This window comes from Alternaria incomplexa, assembly GCF_024043165.1.
Source record: "Alternaria incomplexa strain BMP 0042 chromosome Unknown scaffold_8, whole genome shotgun sequence".
Lineage (NCBI taxonomy): Eukaryota > Fungi > Ascomycota > Dothideomycetes > Pleosporales > Pleosporaceae > Alternaria > Alternaria incomplexa.
The window spans coordinates 376,899-397,410 of NW_026249857.1; the positions used below are offsets into that span (position 1 = coordinate 376,899).

The window sequence follows — 20,512 nt, forward strand, 5'->3', positions numbered from 1 at the left end:
CATGAGTGCCGCATCCGAGACAGGTTCTCAATGGGGTTGGCTATGTCTGGCTGTTTTGGTCATACTTGCCGTGAGATACCATTACGCTCCGTCTTCTGTCCTCCTCGAATCGAAAGCGCAACAGAACCCCTCGATGGCCTCCGCACCACCTGCGGAGAAGATTCAGGACGGGCCCCTACCAACGCGCTTGATCGTTTGCGTCGACGGAACCTGGGGTGGGCCAGATGGCACGTTCGGAAGCCCAGAAGGGAATATCAGCACGGTGTTTCGAGCCTTTGCATCCGTGAAAGAAGGCCCTGTTACGGACCAGGTGACAGGAAAACGGTGGCAACAGCAACGAATGTATTTCAATGGTCTTGGAGATAAGGGAAATGCCATGAAGAACTTGTTCTCGGGCGCCTTTGGGTCTGGACTTCCAGCCGAGATCGAAAAAGTGTACGATTACTGCTGTCGCAATACCAATGGCCCGAACGACGAGATCTATTTCTTCGGATTCAGCCGTGGCGCATTTACAGTTCGTGCCGTGGCGAACCTCCTTTGTTACATGCATGTACCCAAGGACTTGCACGATTTCTCAAAGCATTACCAAGAGATGTTGGAGCTCTACCCCGATGTCAGAGCGCCGAACAAAAACGTAAACGGACAGACCCATCATCACTTCATCCGCAGTACAACACCTCCCGTAGTACGTTTTGTTGGGGCTTTCGACACTGTGAAGGCATTCACAGACCATGGCTTGTTCGATGTTTTGCCCCACCCCCACATTCAGCATTACCGTCATGCATTGGCCCTCAATGAGGAGAGAGAGCAGTTCAAACCAGAGACGGCGACACCCGATATCAACGCAGCATCGTCAAAACACAGAATCTTACAGGCTTGGTTTGTTGGTACACATGAGGACCTAGGAGGCGCGAACTCCAAGGATGGTCTGTCACTTTATCCACTACAGTGGGTGCTCTCTGAAGCCGAAGCTCTTGGTCTCACGCTTGGATTTCGACCAATTGGGCTGGAATACAAAGAGACAGCGTACATCCAGGAGCCTCCTAAACCTTACATGGACGATCCCGTGAAGTTGGTCATGCCGCCACAATCGCAGCGCCAAAAGACCTCGAGCAAGCCGTCAGAAACGTCCCTGACACTTGAAAATGGAATTAGTGTTCGCCTTTGGGATCTCTGCGACATACATGAGAACCGCAAGGACGAGTTCAAGGTGAAGATCAACAGCTCGTACTGGGGTCCTGCGCACAGATTAGTTTGGACAATCAAACCTCGATGCATATTCGACGAACACGTATTGATGGGCTATTGCCCCACTTGTATGTATGCCCCATTCTATCCGATTATCGTAGCTGACTCTCGTCTGTAGCACCTGTCGGGACTTTCATCCATCCATCTGTGTATCAAGTGCTCGATGAGAACCCCAGCATCAGCCATGTGTCTGGCGGCTGGGCTTTCTCCAAATCTCTCGCTTTGTTTCGTCACCGGGCCATTCCAGATGAAGGTGAAATCTTCTGGCAAAATTCGTCACCGGCCATGCAGAAACGGCTCGAGAAAGTCCGTATCTTGATTTGTGGTGATGCCGGGGTAGGAAAGTCTTCGCTAATAAACAAAGTCCTCAAAGGCAACCTTGTACGTCCCCTTCGGCGAAGCAGCTCTCATTGCTAATTGTTTGGTCTAGTCTCAGGTCAATGCCAATACACACCAAAAGCATGATGTAGAGGAAGAGATTACGGGACCAGATCTTCCATACATCGTTCACGACTCGGAAGGCTTCCAGTCCGGAGCTTCCAACAAGGAAGCCAGCGCTGTGAAAAATTTCTTGACAACCCGATCCAGAGAGCCTAATCTCCCGTTGAGAGTCCATACCATCTGGTATGAAGTCCTTCTTTTTATGGAGTTTCGTGGAGGCTAATTATAGCAGGTATTGTATACTAGCCGGATCCGAACGCGAAAGTCGACCCGCCCGCGAGTCCGACAGAGATCTCTTCAGAGTGCTGAACGAGTGCAAGAGTACCATCCCTGTCGTGGTGATATGCTCCAAAGTGGATCTACTCAGGGCGACGTACAAGGGCCAAGTGCCCGAGGAGGAGAACGACGACCAACTGACATATAAGGAGCGTCGCAGGTTCGTTGATGCCAGAGTCGCAGAACGTGTTGATCTGTTCAAAGCGAAGATCAAGGAGGCATTCGTGGACACCTCTCAAGGGTATCCGTGCATGGCCGGTCCAATCTTCACAAGCGAGCGTAAGCATTGAATGCTTTTGGTCTTTTAGGATGTTTGAGCTGATGATAGTGCAGAGGATGCGGAATCCATCAAGAATCTTGTTGAAGTCACATCCAGCAATCTGAAGAACAACCAAGTGAGAGCCATGTTTTCTCAAGCACAGGGAGTCCTGGTCGACGTAAAGGTCGAAGCAGCTATAAAAGAGTCTCTGCGATTATACAAGCACGCCGTACGAACGAGCACGGTTCCGATGGCCTATTCCGGCAGTGTCTCAACCACAGTGGTAGCACCAATGATTGTGAGCGCAATCAGTGGTATCTTCAATTTCCACGGCATCAGCGGAGACATCGCTTGGCGATGTATGGCCAACGTTCTGGTCAGCAACACTACTGCAAACGTGGTGCAGTTGTTTACGCAAGCTTTGGGTGGCGCTGGTGCCGTCATGGTAGGGTCAGGCTTCGGAGCTGTGCCTGGAGCTGTAGTTGCCACGAGCGTTGCAGCTGTGTCCATAGTATCCGCACCCCAGTTCGGCAGAGCGTTGCTCATGTGCGCTCTTGATACCATAATCATCCTGGACCATGCATTCTGGCAATGCGACAACGACCAAAAAGAGGTTGAAAAGAAGGACATCGACAAATCCGCTGAATGGTTCAACGAAGGTCCCTGCAGCAAGGTGCATGAGGACATCATAGCTATGATTCGAGTTTGGAACCTATTGGATGCTTTTGACTACAAACGAATCGAGAAAGAGATGAATGCTATCGTCTCGCGGTACCGCTACCAGCCAGGTAAGTCTTCATGCAATCCTGCAAAGATGTTGGACTGACATATATCTTGGTAGTCGTACAGAATGTTGAGGAACATCAGCAACCCTCCTCGCCGGAACCTGCTGCTGGCAATCAGGTTGTTGAGAAATCGTTCTGGCAAGGATGGTTTGGTAGTTGAATACTGTGCCGGTGCACAGGGTGTGCGCCCTGGGCAAGATCGAGTCTGCGCGCAACCCAGATTTCGGACGCATAAGATAGTGTGGAAGAATGGGTAAATAAGGGGTATATCATGGAGCGTTCAGGTCTTTGTAAGCGTCTGTGGGTTTCCAATGATATTAAGCATAGTCACAAGAAATGATGCAACGCCTTCCTCCAACTCTGTCGTGTTTCTCTACCTCTATACCATTTCTATATACTCTCCTCCTATTCGATAACATCACGAACTCCTCCACTAACCACCACCACCACCACCCACTGAAACTGCAAAGTGTGTGACCTAACATCGATGTAGGCTCCAGAGTCTCAAGTTGGTAACAGTCCCATAACGAACGTGCTCTAAGTTGGTATTAAACGTACTAAGCGTGTTGTAAAAAAAAAACGGCGAACAAGGTGAGTGCTCTAGCTGATAGCGAACAAGAAAAAAAAGGCGCCCGCCCCTATGGAACAATAAGGAAAATCGCATGTTGAATGTTCAGCCGAACCAGCTTTCTCCACTCTTCCAAACTCCTAGGCATGCCCATGCCGGGAACGTCATACCATCGCCTACTCTTCTGACGCCCAAACCTTCTCCCTTAGCACCATACGCTCATTCTCCGTTTCCACACCCCCATCAAGCGTCTTCTTCCACGCAAAGTATTCACCCAATCTTATCTCAGCGTAACTCGCATAGTCGAACTCGATGAGCGAAATCTGCGCTTGGATCAACGCCCAGATGCCCCAATAAAACCCTGGAACGCCACGGAAGCGATCGACCTGCTCAAACAGCATCTCGAGCTCCTCCTCCTTGTAACTTTTATTCTGGTGCGCGTTGAAGCTGCGGAGGTATTCGCGGAGAAAAGCGCGGCGAGTGGTGCGTGTGGGCATGGCGTTGTAATCGCAGTCGAAACCGCCCCATTCGGCGAAGTGGTTTGCAATGTCAAAGGAAGCAGGAGCAGGAGTCGCGTATTCGTAGTCGATAAACGACACGCATGCAGCTGCAGTGTCGGGCGAGTCGGACCCGCTCGACGCACTAGATCGGCGCGAGGCAGAGGCAGAGGACGGCGTAGGCTCGAGAATCACGTTGCCGGAGAGGAGGTCGCAATGGGCGAAGACAAACGGATTCGAGCCGCCTACACCGGGCGTGTCACCCAATAACGCTACTAAGCTTTCGAGTTCTTGCATGAGCTCATCGCGCCGCTCGGCCTGCGCCGTTGTGTCGGTCGGCAGCGCGAGGATCCATTTCTGCATTGTTGTCCACACATTCGGGATGGGCTTGCCTGGCGTGAGGGTCGCCATGGCGGCTAGAGACGCACGCTTGTTGTTGTGAGATGTGAGTTGTGCGGGCGCGGGACATGTGCTGCTAATGCTCGATATAGGTAATGTGGCATGCCATTCTCCCAGCCTCTGTGCTACTCCTCGCCATATGTCTGGCCGTCGCAAATCTTCAGGCGTGCATACGTCGCCTGGAATGTACTTGTATAGGAGACCATTTTCAAACCGCGCGTACAGAGAGGGTGCGAGATTGTGGCGTGCGAGCAGCGAGTGGGAGCGGGTTTCCTCTAGTTTTCTTGTTTAGTCTCGGTCGTGGCGGCGGTGCATGGTCACGTACTCTCGCGGTCTATGAGGACGTCTGTTCCCTTTCCGTATGCTCGCAGCAGGATCGCGTCGTCGTCGACCTCGGTCTTGGACAGGCCGGGCAGGTTGTTCACCGCTTTCAGAAGCTATCCGTCGTCTTAGCCATGCGTGGAGAAAGGGGGCCGTGGCCAGTTCATGGCTGCGAGCATATGCATACCGTGTTCGTAATGCCATCGGTAAACCGCACAAACTCAATTGTGTCCTTGGTTTCCTCCCATTCTGGCCGCAGCGCAAGTATGAGGTTGAGGGCCGACTTCTCCGAGTCCGAGTTGTCGTAGCACTGCGGTATGTTCCGGAGTGAATCGTATGGTGATTGTGCTTTACTCATAATGATGTTTGAACTATGCCATGGTTAGTCTCATGGTGCAGTGTGGTGTTGGCTGGGCGGTGGAGGAGTTGAGAGGACATAGATGGTGGCTTCGGCGCATGTGAAAGGGTAAATTCTGAACACCAGCACCCGCAGTCGGAGGGGGCCATGACGTACCAATTGGGGATAGCAATGGCTGCGCGCAGAAGAAAAAGGAAGACACCTGCGGCTCTGGGCGGTCGGGATGTCTTGTATGGAGGGAGGGTTGGACTGAGCATGTGCCGCGATTCGATCGCCTACCCACGGGGGTCGCGTGGGCCCTTTTCTCAAGGGCTCTTCCCCTGTTCTAGCCCCGCAAAACCACACCGTCTGAGGACCCTGCCCTTGCACGACTGCTCGCCTCAGCCACACGCCACATGACGTCCCTCGGCCTGCCGACATCAATGCAATGCACCCAACGCGCGGTCCAAACCAGGCTTGATCCTGTCGCTCGTTGTTACACACGGCGATGCAGCCTGCTCACCACTGCCGTCTGCCTAGGCGGATAGCCGGCTCGGTATGTACGACTTGTAGCTGTCTATGCACATCGACGTCTACTGCGGGGCTTCGACTCTCGCTATTCAAGCTATAGGTGCGCTTCATGCCGCCGATTGGGTGTCGGCAAACCACCTGCTTGATGGAGCATTGCCACAGGTTGATGTACACGTTGGCTCCATGACGCTCGAGTGAAGCCTCCAGTCGCTGCGAACAATCATATGGTACATTGCTAATCTCCCCACTGAGGCCAAGGCCGAAAGAGCCTCTCTGAAAACGCCGCGCTTACTGCGCATAGGGTATATCCGTAGTCTAACACCAGAGCTGAAGTTGCACGTAGATCACACCCACCACCCAGAGCCCGAGCCCACCTGTACCGTTGCGCCGAACATATGCAAATTCTCACTGTACTTTCCTGCCAGTGCCTCTGCGGGCCCTCCACTTGTACGACCCAAGGCCAATATCCATGGCGTTACTCTGGAGGTTTGTCAAGCCATCGAACGACTCTTTGCCCAATGTGATGACCTTCACAGTGTTACCAAAGCCGACGACCACGCTACGCTTCCCTAGTCTAGTCATTGGCCCAGGAGCTGTTACGAAAAGCTCGTCTTCATAAGGGACCTCTGCGGTGCCGTCCAGGTCATCCGGAACGAGTGGTCGTGAGCGAAACTCGCCTGTGCTTGAGAGTGTCCAGGCCTCCCATGTGTCACTGTCGCCAACGAAGCCTCTTCGACTGCCCTTGGCAAAGACTCCCCTTAAGGATTTGGTGGCCTTCGGACTGCCTTGGTTTTGAGCTCGCTGCTTGAGCGCCGACGCGAGCGCCACTGGATCCACGCTTTGACTAGACTCATCAGTGCCCGAAGTCGTCGACGACGGCGTAGGTGACTGCAAACACCTCCTGATCCCCACGACACTGAGCGCATCCGTTGCCTCCCACACTCCGACAGGCTCGACATAATGTACGGCCTCCTTTGCATGGTCGAGCCCACGGCATCCGTGCTTTTCCCTGTCCAGCGCTTTTCCGAGACATATTTGTGACGACGTGTTGTCGTCAAGGGAGAAACTCTGCATGATCATGTGCTCTGTGTCTTGCTCTGTGTATGCGACAGCAAGCGAGTTCACTGTTGGAGCTCCACATTGACATGTCCGTCGCATAGGATACAAGACCCTGAAGGAGTGCGGCTTGACGTGGCCGATCTGGAAAGAGTGTACGAGCGCTCGGCTCGTGAAGTCGAATATTTCAGCCTCCTCGTCGCGGAGTGCAAAGATGAGGCCCAGACTAGGAACAGCCTCTATACATCGAATCTTCGCGGGATTGCTGCCTGGAGGTGGCCCGGGGTCGAGCCCGGCGACTACTTCGGACATGGTATTGCCCTCCTCCATAAGCGGCAGGATGTGCACTTCGCCAGGCTTAGTTACAAACACGACGCTGGTGTCGCCCTTGAGTGAGGTGGACGTTGTGGTACAGACGATGGGACTGCTTGATATGCGCCTGGTATAGTGGATGCCTGTACGTGCTTCGAGCCTGGTCAGGTGTCCGTCTGGTGTGATGATGATAAGGTAGAGCTTTTCGACATCTAAACGTGTCTTGAGGTAGGCAAAGGTAAAGAGAACGGGCACCTGTCCACGAATATCGACCTTGGGAAACAGAAGGAATCGTGATGCTGGGATGTCCCATAAGCCGATCTGACCAGTGTCTGCACAGATCGCAAGGATGTTGCCACCATCGTCCATAGCCGTAGCATATATGGGCCAGAGCTTTGGCTTCATCGTTGCTGTTTGCAGCGTTGTATGCAGATAACCTCCGCGGCCATGTAGCCACAGTGCAGTGCTCCGGTCAAGAGATATGCTGGCAAGATGGCCTCTCGAGCAAGAAGCCAATTGCACAACGTCTAGATTCTGCGGCGTCGGCAATGTCTTGATAGACAATGTGACTTCGTCATCTTCTGTCTCTTCAGAAGTTTTCGGGAGCCCAGTCCAGAGAAGATAGTTCATAAATAATGTTACAGTCGCGATAAACGTAACGACGAGCAAGGCTACCGGAAACGCATGTGCTTGCGCAAAGCGGCGGACTCCATCGGTGAAAGACAGCGGCGGCTGAGGTCGGTCGCGCCCGTATGCCCCTTTCGCAACCACGAGGATGGGGTCGTAAATACGGGCTATGAAGCTTGAAGCACCCGGCTTGATGAATCCAAATAGTTCCCGGGCAGTATTGTGATCTTGAATCCTAAGCCAATCAGCGGGTGTCCTAGCCTGATTGATTGGTGGTGGGCTCCATGTGCTGTCAGGGGTGCGCCTCCGTCTCCTCATTGTGAGGTTTCGGCGAAGCGTATCGATGGATAATTGCTTGCCGTCGTTGTCGAAAAAATGCCAGTTAATAGCGAGAATAATGGAACAGATCGCGACTGTGCCAGCAAAGCGCGTGCTGAGTGGCAGGGTACCTTCTAACAACGCTCCAAGCCAAGACTGCCGCTCCGTTCCTTTCTTGTTGTTGTTTTGATGGAGATCGGCGCGGTCCAGTGAGTCTGAAAGTTCCATTCTCTGCACGTCGACGCTGAGAACAGCGACAAAGAAGGTCAAGTGGAAAACAAGGTCGAATACGAGGGTGACGGCAGCGAAGACGCAAAAGTCGGCTACCCAGGGTGAAACGAGCCGGGAACAAAGGTACAAAAGGGCCAGATTTTGGAAGGCAATGGCAAGAGATAGATGTCCGACTTCACCGAGCGCGTTCCCGATTCGCTGGTGAGGGGGCATCTCCGGGGGTGTCTCGAGGACGACATTAATCAAACGAAATCTAGTTGTGTCAGCCAGGTTGGGGAGGAGCAACAGTGTACGCACATATTTCCCAATCCAAAACAAAAGACAACTCCAGGAAACCATGGGCGGGGTATTCGCGCTAAATCAATTCCAAGATAGGTACAGAGGGTGAAACTGGCGATGACGCAGATGGACATCTGCCCGGTGGTTAGCAGTGGAAGTAGTAGCATGTGGGAGTGAGTATACCTTGGCACATATGGTTACAAGCAGACCAAACCAACTCTTGACTGCTCGCAGCTGCATCATCCTCCATATGACATAGACTGCGGTCACTAGGTAGGACGCTGCTAAGAACAAGTCGTCGTTCAAAGTCATCGGCTTGAACCGGAACTCGTAGAGTCGACTCCGCCCGACCTGGCCGTCGGGCGGGAAGATGGTCCAGTCTGGGTCCAGCTTATCAGCCAGAAGGCGCGACCGTGAGTCCCAAGTATCTCCCAAGCTCGAGTTGGTCTGGTCGAACAGCGTGATAACCAACGCATCCGCGGCGCGAAGTTTGGTGGCCGAGAAGGACTTGCCGGCAAAGACGGTGCTCGGGCGCAGGGTGACATTGAGTGCCGAGCGGATGCGATTATGGGCGTTGATGGTATCGAGGAGGTTGTCGTCTTTCTCGAGCGCGCTCAGCGAGCAGTCCCAGTACATCAACGGCGAGTGCCAGCCCCACTTCTCTCCGGCGGGTGCCACGAGGCAGCCCGGGGCATCGCGCTGGAGCATGTGCTGGTCGTCGTACGCAGCGCTCTCTCGCGTGTCAAAACCGCCGTTGATGAGCACTTCCTGGACATGCATCGCTTCGCGCAGCACCGGCAGGGCAATTGCATTCATGTAGTCGCCGTGGACCCAGACCTGGCGCACGACGACATCGGCGGGGCGCTCGCCCTCGACCTCGGTGGTCGATGTCCAGACATGCTTGGGGAGATTGCGGAGGGCAGCGGCGGCGGAGCTGTCGGCCTGGAAGACGGCCTGGTAGCAGAGCAGGACGGAGACGGTGATGGTCAGGACAATGGAGAGCAGCCAATGCCGGGCCGTGGCAGTGCCGTGGGCCTGGAACGCGCGGCGGATGGGGTGCGAGGTGTCGAGCCGTGGTGGTTCAGTGGTACTAGAGCAGCGTTTAGAGGCGGACGCGTGGTATGGGGCAGCAGCGACTCACCCACGCAGCGGATAGAGAAGATACCAGATCATGGCATGCCCGGGCGGCCGAGGGTTTGCGACGCACTCTCCGTCGAATGCGATGTGTACGGGTGTGGGGCTTGCTGAGCATCTGTCGGAGCAGGCGCGAGGGACGGCCGGCGAGGGCGCGTTGACTTTTGTGGGTTGGGATCTAAAGGCACCACGTCGGCGGGCGAGGGCGATGGCGCAGCGTCACTTTGACTTTGCGGCAACTCCCCAGGGCGGTCTTGGTCTCGACGAGCATGATTGATTATTCGTGGCGTTGGCGGCGGCGCCGGCGACGTCGACAGAGCTGCCAAGCGCAGGCCATGTCTCATCCCATCCACCGCACCTTGGTGTTACACCCTCAGCGCAGCGCGCCAATGGGCTGCCTGCCCTGCAAGCGACTGGCGCACTCGCTCCGCATGCGACGACTCGTCCTACACACAAGTCCTGTTGACGTCGCCGATGCGCCGCTGCTTCGCGTTCGCACCTCGAAGCGGGACGCGACCTCAGTAGCTCGCAAAGCGGGGAATGATTGGCGTGTGGCTTCGTCTATTCAGGAGCTGTCACGGCACCGCTGACAGCATCCTAGTGCCCATCCTACATAGGTTCGCGGCGGCATCCCACATGCAGGGGCCCCGTCCCACGCTGGTGCTGCCAACTGCCTGCCTCAGGTCGCGCGTCTGCTGTCCATCCACGCACCCTGGGTATCAAATAAATCTACACTACATCCAGCTTGTGCTATAATGCACCGATATGTCCCAGCATGCTCAGCCTGAACTACGTCGATCGTAACATCCCAACATTGCTGCCCATGCTGCCCGATATCCCCAATCTCGGTCCCATTCACAGCGGAGCCGCGTATCGCTGACCACCGGCGGCCTCAACACGGCCAAGCCGGCCTGTAAAGTTATACTTTCACATTCACGTGCCGTCCATCTTCTCATTGTCGTCATCGTCATCATCATCCATATCTTCGTCGGCGTCTTCCCAGTCCTCATCTTCCTCGCCGGTAGAGGGACCGAGTACGTCGTTGAGCTCCTTCAATATCTCATCGGCGTGCTCCTTCAGCCGCTCGTCCTCCCACTCCAGCATGTTGTAGAGCTTGAGGCAGTTCTCCAGCCAATCGCGACTGGCACGCAGTAGTGGTGTTGCAACCTTTTCCTCTCCTTCGGTCTTTTGCTTTCCCGCGAGCAAGTGCAGGCACCAACCGCCCAGATACCAAGCATCGACACTGCCGTCGTTCTCGCCCACTAACCGCTCCAACACTTCGATAGCCTCGTCTTCCATCTCAGCTTCCATGAGCAGGCGAGAAAGACTGATACGAGTTGAGTAGTCTGGGACCTTGGGATTGTCTGGGTCGAGATCTTTCCAAAGATCCATACTCCGTGTCAGTGCGGATTTTGCTTCGTCGGGCTTGAGCTGCGAGATGCGTATCGATGCGAGCGTTTGTAGTGGTTCTGGGTTTTCGGGTGCGAAAAGTAGTGCTTCGGTGACGGCAGCGTTGCATCGCGCTTCGGCGTCTTCTTCCCAGGACAGATCCGTCATGTAGACTTCAGCAATACCACAGAGCGAGTTCGCTATCTTTTGTCTCTTCTCCTCCAGCAGCTCCTCGACTTCGTCCTTCTTCACCCGCTTGCCTTCCAGCTCACTGATCTCCCTCTTCAGCACTTCAATGCCCTTCTCGAACCACCGCACACTCTCGGCGCCTCCCTCCTCGTTTAATTGTGCTAGCCATAAGAACTTCTCAGCGCCATCGTTCGCGCCTTCCGGGTCGATAACAATTGCTGCTTGGAAGGCTTCGCGCGCAGAGTCTGGGTCGCCCAGTTCGACGTTGATCTCGCCGAGAAGGTTCAGTGCAGGTAGTGCTGCAGCGGAGGGTTTCGATGTGCCGGGCTGGAGTAGGTTGAGGGCTCTTCGTGCGGCGACCAGCGCTTCTTCGGGTTGTGACGTTTGTAAGAAGGTAGCGGCTTGAATCAAAAGTTCTTCTGGTGACGCCTTCGGTTTCTTCGATTCTTTTACTGCGCCGCTCTTTGCGCTCTTCTTCGCCTTGCGATCGGTAGGTTTCGTTTTCGCCATGATGTGAGATGTGTGTGGTGTTGTGGATGTATGATGTAGCGGTCCAAGATTCCCAAAAATTTCTAGAGATCGGCGGTCGGACGGAGCTAACGTGGGGAAGGCGCGCCCCACCAGAGCAGCCTCAGCGTCACTTGCAGATGCCATCACTGTACTGATTTCCATACTACTTCACACAATGGGTATCGAAGACCAGAAAGAAGAGCGCGAGGTGCTCGAGTCTATCTTTCCCGACGAGATCACAGGTGGCGCTTTCCTGCGCAACATCTTCTTACTATATACTGACACTCCGCAGATGTTTCCGAGACAGAGTTCCGAATCGCAATAACGCTCGACGATGGCCGCCACGAAGACGTTGAAACAGAAGAAGAGCAACGTATGCGCTTGCATTATCTCTACAGACAGACTTAAACTCATGTCCACCAGCTGTCATCATCCTCAATGTCTCCTACCCGCCCAACTACCCCGACGAAGCCCCCCGACTCGACGTAACACAACCGCCCAACGCGCCACGACACCAATACCTCGACATACAGGAAGACAAGCAACGCCTGCTAGACTCGCTCACGGAGACGATAGAAGAGAACCTCGGCATGGCCATGGTCTTCACCCTCGTAACCGTCCTCAAAGACAGCGCCGAGCTGCTCATAACGGAGCGCCAAAACGCGAAGCAAGCCCTCGTCGATATCGCCAAGGCCAAAGCCGAGGAGGAAGAGAACAAGAAGTTCCAGGGTGAGGCGGTCACACGAGAGACGTTCCTCGCATGGCGAGAAAGGTTTAGGAAGGAGATGGAGGATGAGAAGAGGCGGAAGGAAGAGGAGAAGGAGCTGGAGGATAAGAAGAAGAGGATTGTCAAGGAAGAGAAGAAGTTGACGGGTAAGGAGCTGTGGCAGCGAGGCTTGGTCGGCAAGGTGGATGATGATGATGACGATGACGATGGTGTAGACGGAGTGGATGTAGGGAAGTTGAAGATTGAGGCGGCTTCATAGTGACTACAGTGCATTGGCATGGTATATCAGGTCGAACATATACCCATCTTGCGATGCGCAGATACAGCAAGCCATAATATAGTATATTGTGCTCATGGTTCCGGCTTGACGACGCGTAAAGGATGCCTCTTCCTTCCCCTCACAATCGTCTGTCCCTCCTTGAGCGCAAGTTCAGTCTCCATATCTACGATCCTCTGCATCTTCTTCGTCATCAAGATATCCTTCCTGATGTCCGCCTGGTGTGCTTCCTGGTTCGCCCTCAATGAATCACGAACCGCAGTTTGCCATTTCACAGTATCTTCGCGCTCCTTCGATTGCGCGGTTATGAGTACGTCCCACACGTCCTCCTGCTGGCATATGGGCAGCCACCAGTTTTCCAGAAGGACCCTCGTGTCGAAGAGCTCGTTCTTGCGCCGTAGTCGCTGTTGGATGACGCGACTCAGTGCTGGAGGTTGCGGCTTCGTGAGGCGCAGGAAGGGTACGCCGTTTGCGGAGGCGAGGATAGGGACGCGGCGGGATCCAGAGGTTTTTGCATAGGGTCGCACGTTGAGGACGGCTCTCTCGGGTGGAAGGCACGCAAGCCGTTCTTTGGGAGGGTCTGGCAGCGTCGTCTTTTCGTACCGTCTTATGGGAGGGGCGCGTATTAGACCGCGGGGCAATTGAGAGATCAGTTGCGTCAGAGTGCTTGCGCTGGCTGTATTGCCAGTAGCGGAGGCATCGAGATGGTCGAGTGTCTGTACATTGTCAATTGATGAATTCAAAGCTGCAGTAACATAGACCAACCTCATAACCAGCTTTGAAGCTCAGACCTAATTGATAAGGGCTCTGTATCTTCCTGTTCCGCCGAAACTTGTTGCGAATGGCGTTGAACAAAGAGACTCGGTCGTCATCTGGGAGCGGAGCGGAGGAACATCGCGACAGCAAGGCTCGATAAAGAGCGATTGCTAGAAACGATGTTAGGGTTCATTGGTATTTACCAAAAGGCTCAGTGTCTAACCTGCTACGCGGTGTTGTGTCGACCGTTTAGGCTGGAGGAATCGGGGCATGCATGAGATGGCTCGGTGGTGGAGGTCCGAGGCCTGCGCCGCAACGCGAAGGATTTGGGCTGGGATGTTAGATATCACGTGCGCACCACCTCTTTCCAAAAGACGACATTGCGCGTATGCAGGTACTCGATATTCGCCACGCTGTTAACTGACTTCAATATTCTGCTGTAAGAACTTCCTCAGAGACTCCGCAAAGAACGAGACAGGAGCAAAATGAAGTAATATAAGTTGTTGATAATCCTGATCTCTTGTCAGGCTGTATGGCTACGCTAGCAGACCATAACTCCGTTCCATGCGCATTCATTTCCTTCGTGCATCATATCTTATGCCCATATCATGCCTGATCCTTAGATCTTTTCTGGAGCAGGCTGTGCGCGTTCTTCTAGAACATCGCGCCTTCAGGTGGCTGTGGAAGCTTCTTGTTCTGAGGCAGCGCCATATACCTGATGCGCAATTAGTATTATGCAAATCAATTTCAGCTTATGGGTGTGCTAACCTTCGGAGCTCTATCAGTATCGTCTCCATGGTGAAATCGCGCTTCCATTGAGCCAGACATGGCAGCTTCGACCCATCGACCTGATATTGTCAGTATGCGCCCAGCATCTACGCCTCCGACTATCGCACCTTTCCGTTCTGAGGGTTGACGCAGGGTAGGTTGATCTTGGTTGTGAACTTGATCTCCGGAGGAGTGTCGGGGTAGTCAGGGCCGCAGTGGATCGATACGCTGTAAATGCGGTTCTCGTGGACGCTCTGCGACGGGGTCAGTATGCAGATTGTGACGCGGAAAAAAGGAGCACATACGTGTGGTGGGCCGAGAATGGTACCGTTCCAGTCGGACATCAGCAGGTCGTCGCCATTATCAAGACCGTATGAACAGGCCTCTGTAAACTCTCAGTACCCTGTTACCCACGGCTATACCACAGATCTACCATACCAGCACCGAGACCCTTCTCGCCCTTCTCGAGCTCTTCCAGCAGGCGGAAGTTGCGCGGAACCTTAGCGCCCATAGTAGCGGTAGTTATGTGTAAAGGCTGAACAGAGGTGTGGCGCGTGAGGAAGTGGGATGGACCCCGCTATGCGATATTGGTAGCTGTTGACGGTTGTGGATAGTTTGATTGAGCTTTGTAGCTAATGTAGCTAGAGTGTAGATTGCTGGCAGTGTACTCGACTCAAGCGCAATTGTTAAGTTCTGGGTGGCAGCAGGATAGATGTTTGTCTAAACATGCCTGCCGGGCCCGCTAGCGTCGATGGTTATGACGAGGCACCCGTGGACCAGGGTCTCACCTGGCACGCGTGAATCGCTTGGCCCGTCGCCCCAGACGCGACAACGTTGCCTTTAGCGATTCGACAGAACAACAACCCAATACCCAACTCTCAAGTCACTCCTTTGCCTGGAAGGACCGTCCAGATGCTTCGGCTCCTACCAAAAGAATGACAGCTCAAATCTTGGCGGCTGAACTAGGCAACCTCATACAGGATGCAAAACGCAAGAATACCGAGCTACGCAATGCTGCAGAGACGGCCTTGAAGGACTTGAAGTCGCTTTCCAATACTTCAGAAGCCCAACTCTCGGCTGGTGAGATGCCTACTGTCACTTGATCTGCACGTGTTGACGGAATCAAGATCTCTCGCGACGACCACATTTCATCTCGCCCTTCTTGATTGCTTGCGGAACCCAAAATGCCAAATTTGCATCTACTGGAATTTCATGTCTCCAAAGACTCAGCGTTTCGCGAGCATTGCCACGGGAACGGCTAACAGAAGTGCTTGAAGCGTTCAAGCAATCTGTACCATCAAGTAAAAAGACCGAGCAGGATGCTTCAGACGTAGCTAACGCTGTCAGGTCATGATATCCAGCTGAAGATACTGCAGGCGCTACCTTCACTGCTTCAGAACTATCCCGCGGAAATACGCAGCGAGTCATTATCCGCTGTTCTGCAAATATGTTCAAGTCTCCAGAATGCGAAGAACTTTGCTGTCAGCAACACGGCTGCAGCCACATTGCAACAGTTGGTGATTGTCGTATTCGACAGAGTTGCGTCCGAAGATGGTATGATGCTGAGTCAAGGGACATAGGTGTTATAGGCTGACCAAATGCAAAGAGAAAGCCTTAGAGATTCCCACAGTGACCGAGGTGAAAGGCGATGATGGCCAAGTCTCAGTCAGACCGGCAGCGAACGATGCCTACAAGGTTTGTGATCTTCTTAAATGCCAGTAGCTTTACTGACGAAGTTTAGATGTTTACCGATCTCATCGCACTCATCGTTGGAGAGAAGCCAGTCTTCATGCGATTTGCTTCGCTACCGCCAGCCTCGACGCTGGAGCTGATCGAAGCAATCCTATCAAACCACAACAAGATCATGACGACGCATCCGGAACAGATTTACATTATGCGAACGCAGTTAATGCCGCTCATCATCCGCTCTCTATCCGATCGTTTGTCCTTTGCGGTGACTGTGCGCATCATCCGGATACTACATCTGATCATTCGGTATCATCTTGACACGCTTCCCTCCGAATGCGAGATTGCGCTCGGTCTTTTGAACCATATGCTCGATCCTGAGGCCTCTCAGGCATGGAAGAGAGTTCTTTGTCTTGAGGTGTTCCGCAGCATTTACGCCGATTCTAGACTTCTCCTAGCAATCTATGCCCTATTTGATGCGGAAAGCGGAAAAAAGAACATATTTGGAGACAACCTAGCAGCTTTCGTGCGCCTTGCGACTGAAAAGCCATCCGCGATTGGCTTAGGTCAGCAGTCAACAGCTGCCGCTGGTTTTGAAGAAGAGGTATCGGATCAAGCTGTCGCTGAAGCGGGCGCATTAGCTGGCGTCATAGGTGGTTCTGTGAGCGATACTAGCAACCATGTTCGTCCTTCTGGCATCAGCATGCAATGGAGTTCTCTCAAAACTCCGTGCATCGAACACCTCGACAAAACCGATCCACCTGCACTACCCGAAACGTACATCTACAGTCTGGTGTTGACATGTATCACCAACATTTCTGAAAGCCTCGCAAAATTCGTTCTTCCTCTTACTGTACATCATGAGAGCAGAAGCCGGAAGAAAACCAAAGCCGAGGAAATGAATGAAGACGACACGGATGTCGCATCGCCAGATCGAAACACTCGAAAGCTTTCGAGGACTCATTCTTTCCGCAAAAAGACTATACCAGTCAATCCTCTGGATCTGACCGATCACCCGGCTTACTCATACGTGCAGACCTCGACCAACTTGGTCACTGAATGCTGGCCTGCAGTACTTGCAACCTGCTCAACATTCCTTAATGCTACGCTTGATACGGACTATTACAGGGCTCTGATCCGAGCCATACAAAAGTTTACTCAGGTTGCCGGACTGCTCAGACTCTCAACGCCACGAGATGCATTCCTCACTACTATGGGTAAAGCAGCTGTCCCATCGAACTTGCTGCTAGCCAACGCTTCGTCTCCTACTAATGAGAAGTCTGGGATCTTCTCTAATGCGAGAGGGATGCTCAGTGTGGACAGCTTTGTGAGCCAAGCTTCCTCAATGTCCACCGACAAGAACAGGCGCCCTTCACACGATGTTACAGCCCCCACGCTGGGCCCTCGCAACTTACTGTGCCTGCGGGCTCTACTCAACCTTGCAATTGCACTAGGACCAACGCTACAGTCAGCATGGTCTATCGTCTTTGAGACGCTACAAGTAGCCGATCTAGTGATGGCGTTGTCGAGCCAGAACAGCAGTCGCGCATCTGGATCTGGAAGCCGTGCGGACATGGATACCAATACAGAGAAATTAGAGGCAGAGACCTCAGCCGTCCAGAGTGCTGCGCGCAGGCTCTTTGAAAGTACAGTTGACTATCCTAATGAGTCCTTTTCCGAGGTACTACAAGCGCTTTGCTCACTGCTAAACGGGGTATCATCATCAGAGAGCGGACAAAGAACACCGATTACCTCCAGCCGTCCTCAGGTTTCACATCGGCGTCTCGGTAGCGCATCGGGAATCGGTCTCAATACAGATGCTAACTCTCGCGACTCGGCATTTGCGTTGAACAAAATTGGAGAGCTGGCGTCATTGAACGAAAGCAGATTGTCGCAATATGATCCCGCTGATAGTGGATGGGACATCCTGATTCGAGAAGTTATACGCTACTCCACTGACAGTCGAAAAGCGACGCCTACAAGGCTGCTGGCAGCCGACATCTTAGCAAGGACAGTTAGGGAGATCGCCGAGCTCTCCATGTCCGACGACCAACGCGAAGAGATACAGGCTCGCATACTTGCTGCACTGCAAAAGCAGATTACCGACCTCCATCATTATGATGGGGTCAACAAAGACACGATCAGCGACACTGATATACGGGTACATCTAATAGCTCTAGAAGCACTCAAGAGCGTGATTGAGCAATGCGGCGAGTCCTTAGTTGCTGGCTGGACTTCTGTCATTGAGAGCTTGATGAGCGTATTCACACAAAAATTGCCATCGGCGCAGAAAAACCCGGAAGACGTCGAGACCTCTGGAAACAGTCAAGCCACAAGTTCCACTACAGACGTTATATCAAGGTCTCTTGCTCGATCGGCATTTGCGACAGCCAATCTCGTCTGCTCGGATTTCATGACTGCTGTTCCGGATGCTTGCCTCTCGACGCTTTTAGAACTCTTGCGCAGGTTCTGCTCCCAAAGAGAGGATTTGAACATGTCTCTCACCGTGAGTGATTCTTTCTTAAATGCGTGATAAGTGTCTAATTTGTTATAGGCGATCACCTTCTTTTGGAATGTGTCAGACTACTTACAGTCACGGACCGATCTCTCCTCATTGGTGGAGGTTGTTACTCAGACTAGTGGCAAGAACGACGTCGAAGATGCCGTAAGCACACATTCACGAGAAGGAAAGACTGCGGCATTGTGGCTTCAAGTTCTGCTAAATCTCTCATCCATCACAACGGATGAACGCATTGAGGTGCGGCACTCTGCGATCCAAACTATACAGCGGATCTTCGAGAACTGTTCTGATCAGTTGTCATCGGAAGTTTGGTTGCTTTGCCTTCGTACAATCCTGTTCGGTATGGTGGAGGCCAACTTGAACGTCCAGAACGATATTCGGATACAAACTTCACGCAAAGACGACCACAAGGAATGGGATGAGACTACAAAGGCGGTTCTTCAGACCCTGACCGTTCTCAACACTACCTACATGGAAAAGTTGGATACGTCTCAGCTTGGTGACGCATGGTCAGAGCTACTGGAACTCCTGAACCGCTACTTCGAATACCACTCGCATGCGTTAGGGGCTTCGGTGTTCGCCACAATGACAGGTGTTCTCTCTTCCACCGAAACTGCTCAGGTATGGAGTACCGATCCTCTTCTCAAGACTGCAGCGGTATGGAGAAGCTACTTTTCCTCTTCAGACGCTTGGCAAGAGGTACACGAAGAGGACAACCAAGACGCTTTCATTGCGTATGCAGAGGCTTTCAAAGCGATCTACCGCCTCTCTGATCGGCTCCTTAACAAGGATCTGCCTTTGATGCTCGCGAACCTCGAAGCTTGCGTTGTCAACTCGGACGAAGTCGCTTACTCTTCGGATTTGGACACTATGACCACTCTCCAGAATCGGGTGATGGAATGCTTAAGGATGGTCAAAACGGAAGAAGACAACGATATTCCACCGTATCTGATACGTATGTTGGGCCGGTTCATTACGCTGCCGTACACCTCCTTGGCTAAGTTCCCGGAAAAGCGCGGGCCAACCTTTGTCGCACTCTCAAAAGCCTCAATGACGCTGCTGCAAGACATCGTCGTCAAACATGTTGAGCTGAAAGAGATGTACATGACTGATGCACTGTCTTTCGCTTTTACCAGTCTGGCGCAACCGATTGAAGAGAAGTACGTGTGGCAACGAGAGGGTCGAGCACCGACCTTATGGCAAAAGGCTACAACAACATCTACAGCTATACTTGAGTCGGTATTGCCACACGTCAACTCCAATCAGGATATCTGGACCACCCTTGTCAATATTGCGCACTGCATCACGCGTGCACAATCGTTGCCTAATGCACCCGCCTCTCTAGAGAAGGACGAACAGTTCGACATTGAATCTTTCGCTCAATTTCGCAGCCTAATTACCCTACCACTGGGCTCGACTTCTCTCCCACATAGTCTCCGGCAAAGCTATGCGCGCAATCTCTTCAGCACATCTCTGATACACAGTCCTTTATCCGGAGAGCTACCTGACATTAGCACCTCTCCACTGGAGGAGCTTTACAAAACACGTCTTGGACAGACTGCCGAGCTGAACTACACTTGGCGACCAGATATGAGCTATGTCTGTCTTTCCGAGCTCTTCAATCTCGTCGCCGTGAACGATAGTAGTCGCGAACGTATCTGGCTGGCCAAAGCAGCGGCCCCATACCTCATCTTGAGATGCGCACTTCCCCTCAAGACGTATATCGCAGACCAGCCCCTTCGCGGTCGTATGCCGGCGCCAGAGTCGCAGAGACGCGAGTTGCTCTTTGTATTAGAGCAACTGGAACAGTTGGAAAGCGAGCCGCAGGCTATACCTGATGCTCCGGGTGTCAGGTCACAACATAGGAGACATTTGCATAGGCTGTATCCGCTGCTTCTCAAAGCGACGAGGGTAGCTAGGCAGGATGCTGAGGTGTTTGAACACTTGGCGCAGCTGACTGATCTGGTTGGAGAGGAGTTTGGGTTAGACGATGATTGAGAAGCAGATTAAGCCATCAAATGAGCATTTCTCCCTTTTTTTGAAAGCTACTATGCACATATGATGCCCTGG

General features: G+C 53.1%; 8 protein-coding genes across 8 annotated transcripts; 3 read left to right on the forward strand and 5 right to left on the reverse strand.

Moving 5' to 3' along the window:
• Position 1: 1 nt before the first annotated feature.
• J4E90_005932 (uncharacterized protein) lies at positions 2-3,169 on the forward strand (the record flags this gene model as incomplete). The annotated part of the gene is made up of 4 exons (XM_051435482.1): positions 2-1,316; positions 1,936-2,244; positions 2,299-3,012; positions 3,066-3,169. 4 exons carry the CDS (start codon positions 2-4, stop codon positions 3,167-3,169), a joined length of 2,442 nt encoding a protein of 813 aa, XP_051290340.1.
• Positions 3,170-3,753: 584 nt separating this feature from the next.
• On the reverse strand, positions 3,754-5,152 carry J4E90_005933 (uncharacterized protein; the record flags this gene model as incomplete). The annotated part of the gene is made up of 3 exons (XM_051435483.1): positions 3,754-4,748; positions 4,799-4,910; positions 4,982-5,152. 3 exons carry the CDS (start codon positions 5,150-5,152, stop codon positions 3,754-3,756), a joined length of 1,278 nt encoding a protein of 425 aa, XP_051290341.1.
• Positions 5,153-6,067: 915 nt separating this feature from the next.
• Positions 6,068-9,658, reverse strand: J4E90_005934 (uncharacterized protein; the record flags this gene model as incomplete). Its single annotated transcript, XM_051435484.1, has 4 exons — positions 6,068-8,459; positions 8,504-8,619; positions 8,669-9,575; positions 9,627-9,658. 4 exons carry the CDS (start codon positions 9,656-9,658, stop codon positions 6,068-6,070), a joined length of 3,447 nt encoding a protein of 1,148 aa, XP_051290342.1.
• Positions 9,659-10,552: 894 nt separating this feature from the next.
• Positions 10,553-11,707, reverse strand: J4E90_005935 (uncharacterized protein; the record flags this gene model as incomplete). Its single annotated transcript, XM_051435485.1, has 1 exon — positions 10,553-11,707. One exon carries the CDS (start codon positions 11,705-11,707, stop codon positions 10,553-10,555), a length of 1,155 nt encoding a protein of 384 aa, XP_051290343.1.
• A 175-nt stretch (positions 11,708-11,882) lies between these two features.
• Positions 11,883-12,693, forward strand: J4E90_005936 (uncharacterized protein; the record flags this gene model as incomplete). Its single annotated transcript, XM_051435486.1, has 3 exons — positions 11,883-11,949; positions 12,000-12,080; positions 12,131-12,693. The coding sequence occupies 3 exons, from the start codon at positions 11,883-11,885 to the stop codon at positions 12,691-12,693; spliced, it is 711 nt and encodes a 236-aa protein (XP_051290344.1).
• Positions 12,694-12,785: 92 nt separating this feature from the next.
• Positions 12,786-13,739, reverse strand: J4E90_005937 (uncharacterized protein; the record flags this gene model as incomplete). The annotated part of the gene is made up of 3 exons (XM_051435487.1): positions 12,786-13,427; positions 13,477-13,637; positions 13,691-13,739. 3 exons carry the CDS (start codon positions 13,737-13,739, stop codon positions 12,786-12,788), a joined length of 852 nt encoding a protein of 283 aa, XP_051290345.1.
• Positions 13,740-14,121: 382 nt separating this feature from the next.
• On the reverse strand, positions 14,122-14,746 carry SPM2 (Ubiquitin-conjugating enzyme spm2; the record flags this gene model as incomplete). The annotated part of the gene is made up of 5 exons (XM_051435488.1): positions 14,122-14,182; positions 14,236-14,315; positions 14,364-14,489; positions 14,541-14,620; positions 14,674-14,746. 5 exons carry the CDS (start codon positions 14,744-14,746, stop codon positions 14,122-14,124), a joined length of 420 nt encoding a protein of 139 aa, XP_051290346.1.
• Positions 14,747-15,170: 424 nt separating this feature from the next.
• Positions 15,171-20,440, forward strand: J4E90_005939 (uncharacterized protein; the record flags this gene model as incomplete). The annotated part of the gene is made up of 5 exons (XM_051435489.1): positions 15,171-15,315; positions 15,583-15,789; positions 15,842-15,930; positions 15,977-18,427; positions 18,476-20,440. 5 exons carry the CDS (start codon positions 15,171-15,173, stop codon positions 20,438-20,440), a joined length of 4,857 nt encoding a protein of 1,618 aa, XP_051290347.1.
• Positions 20,441-20,512: the final 72 nt, after the last annotated feature.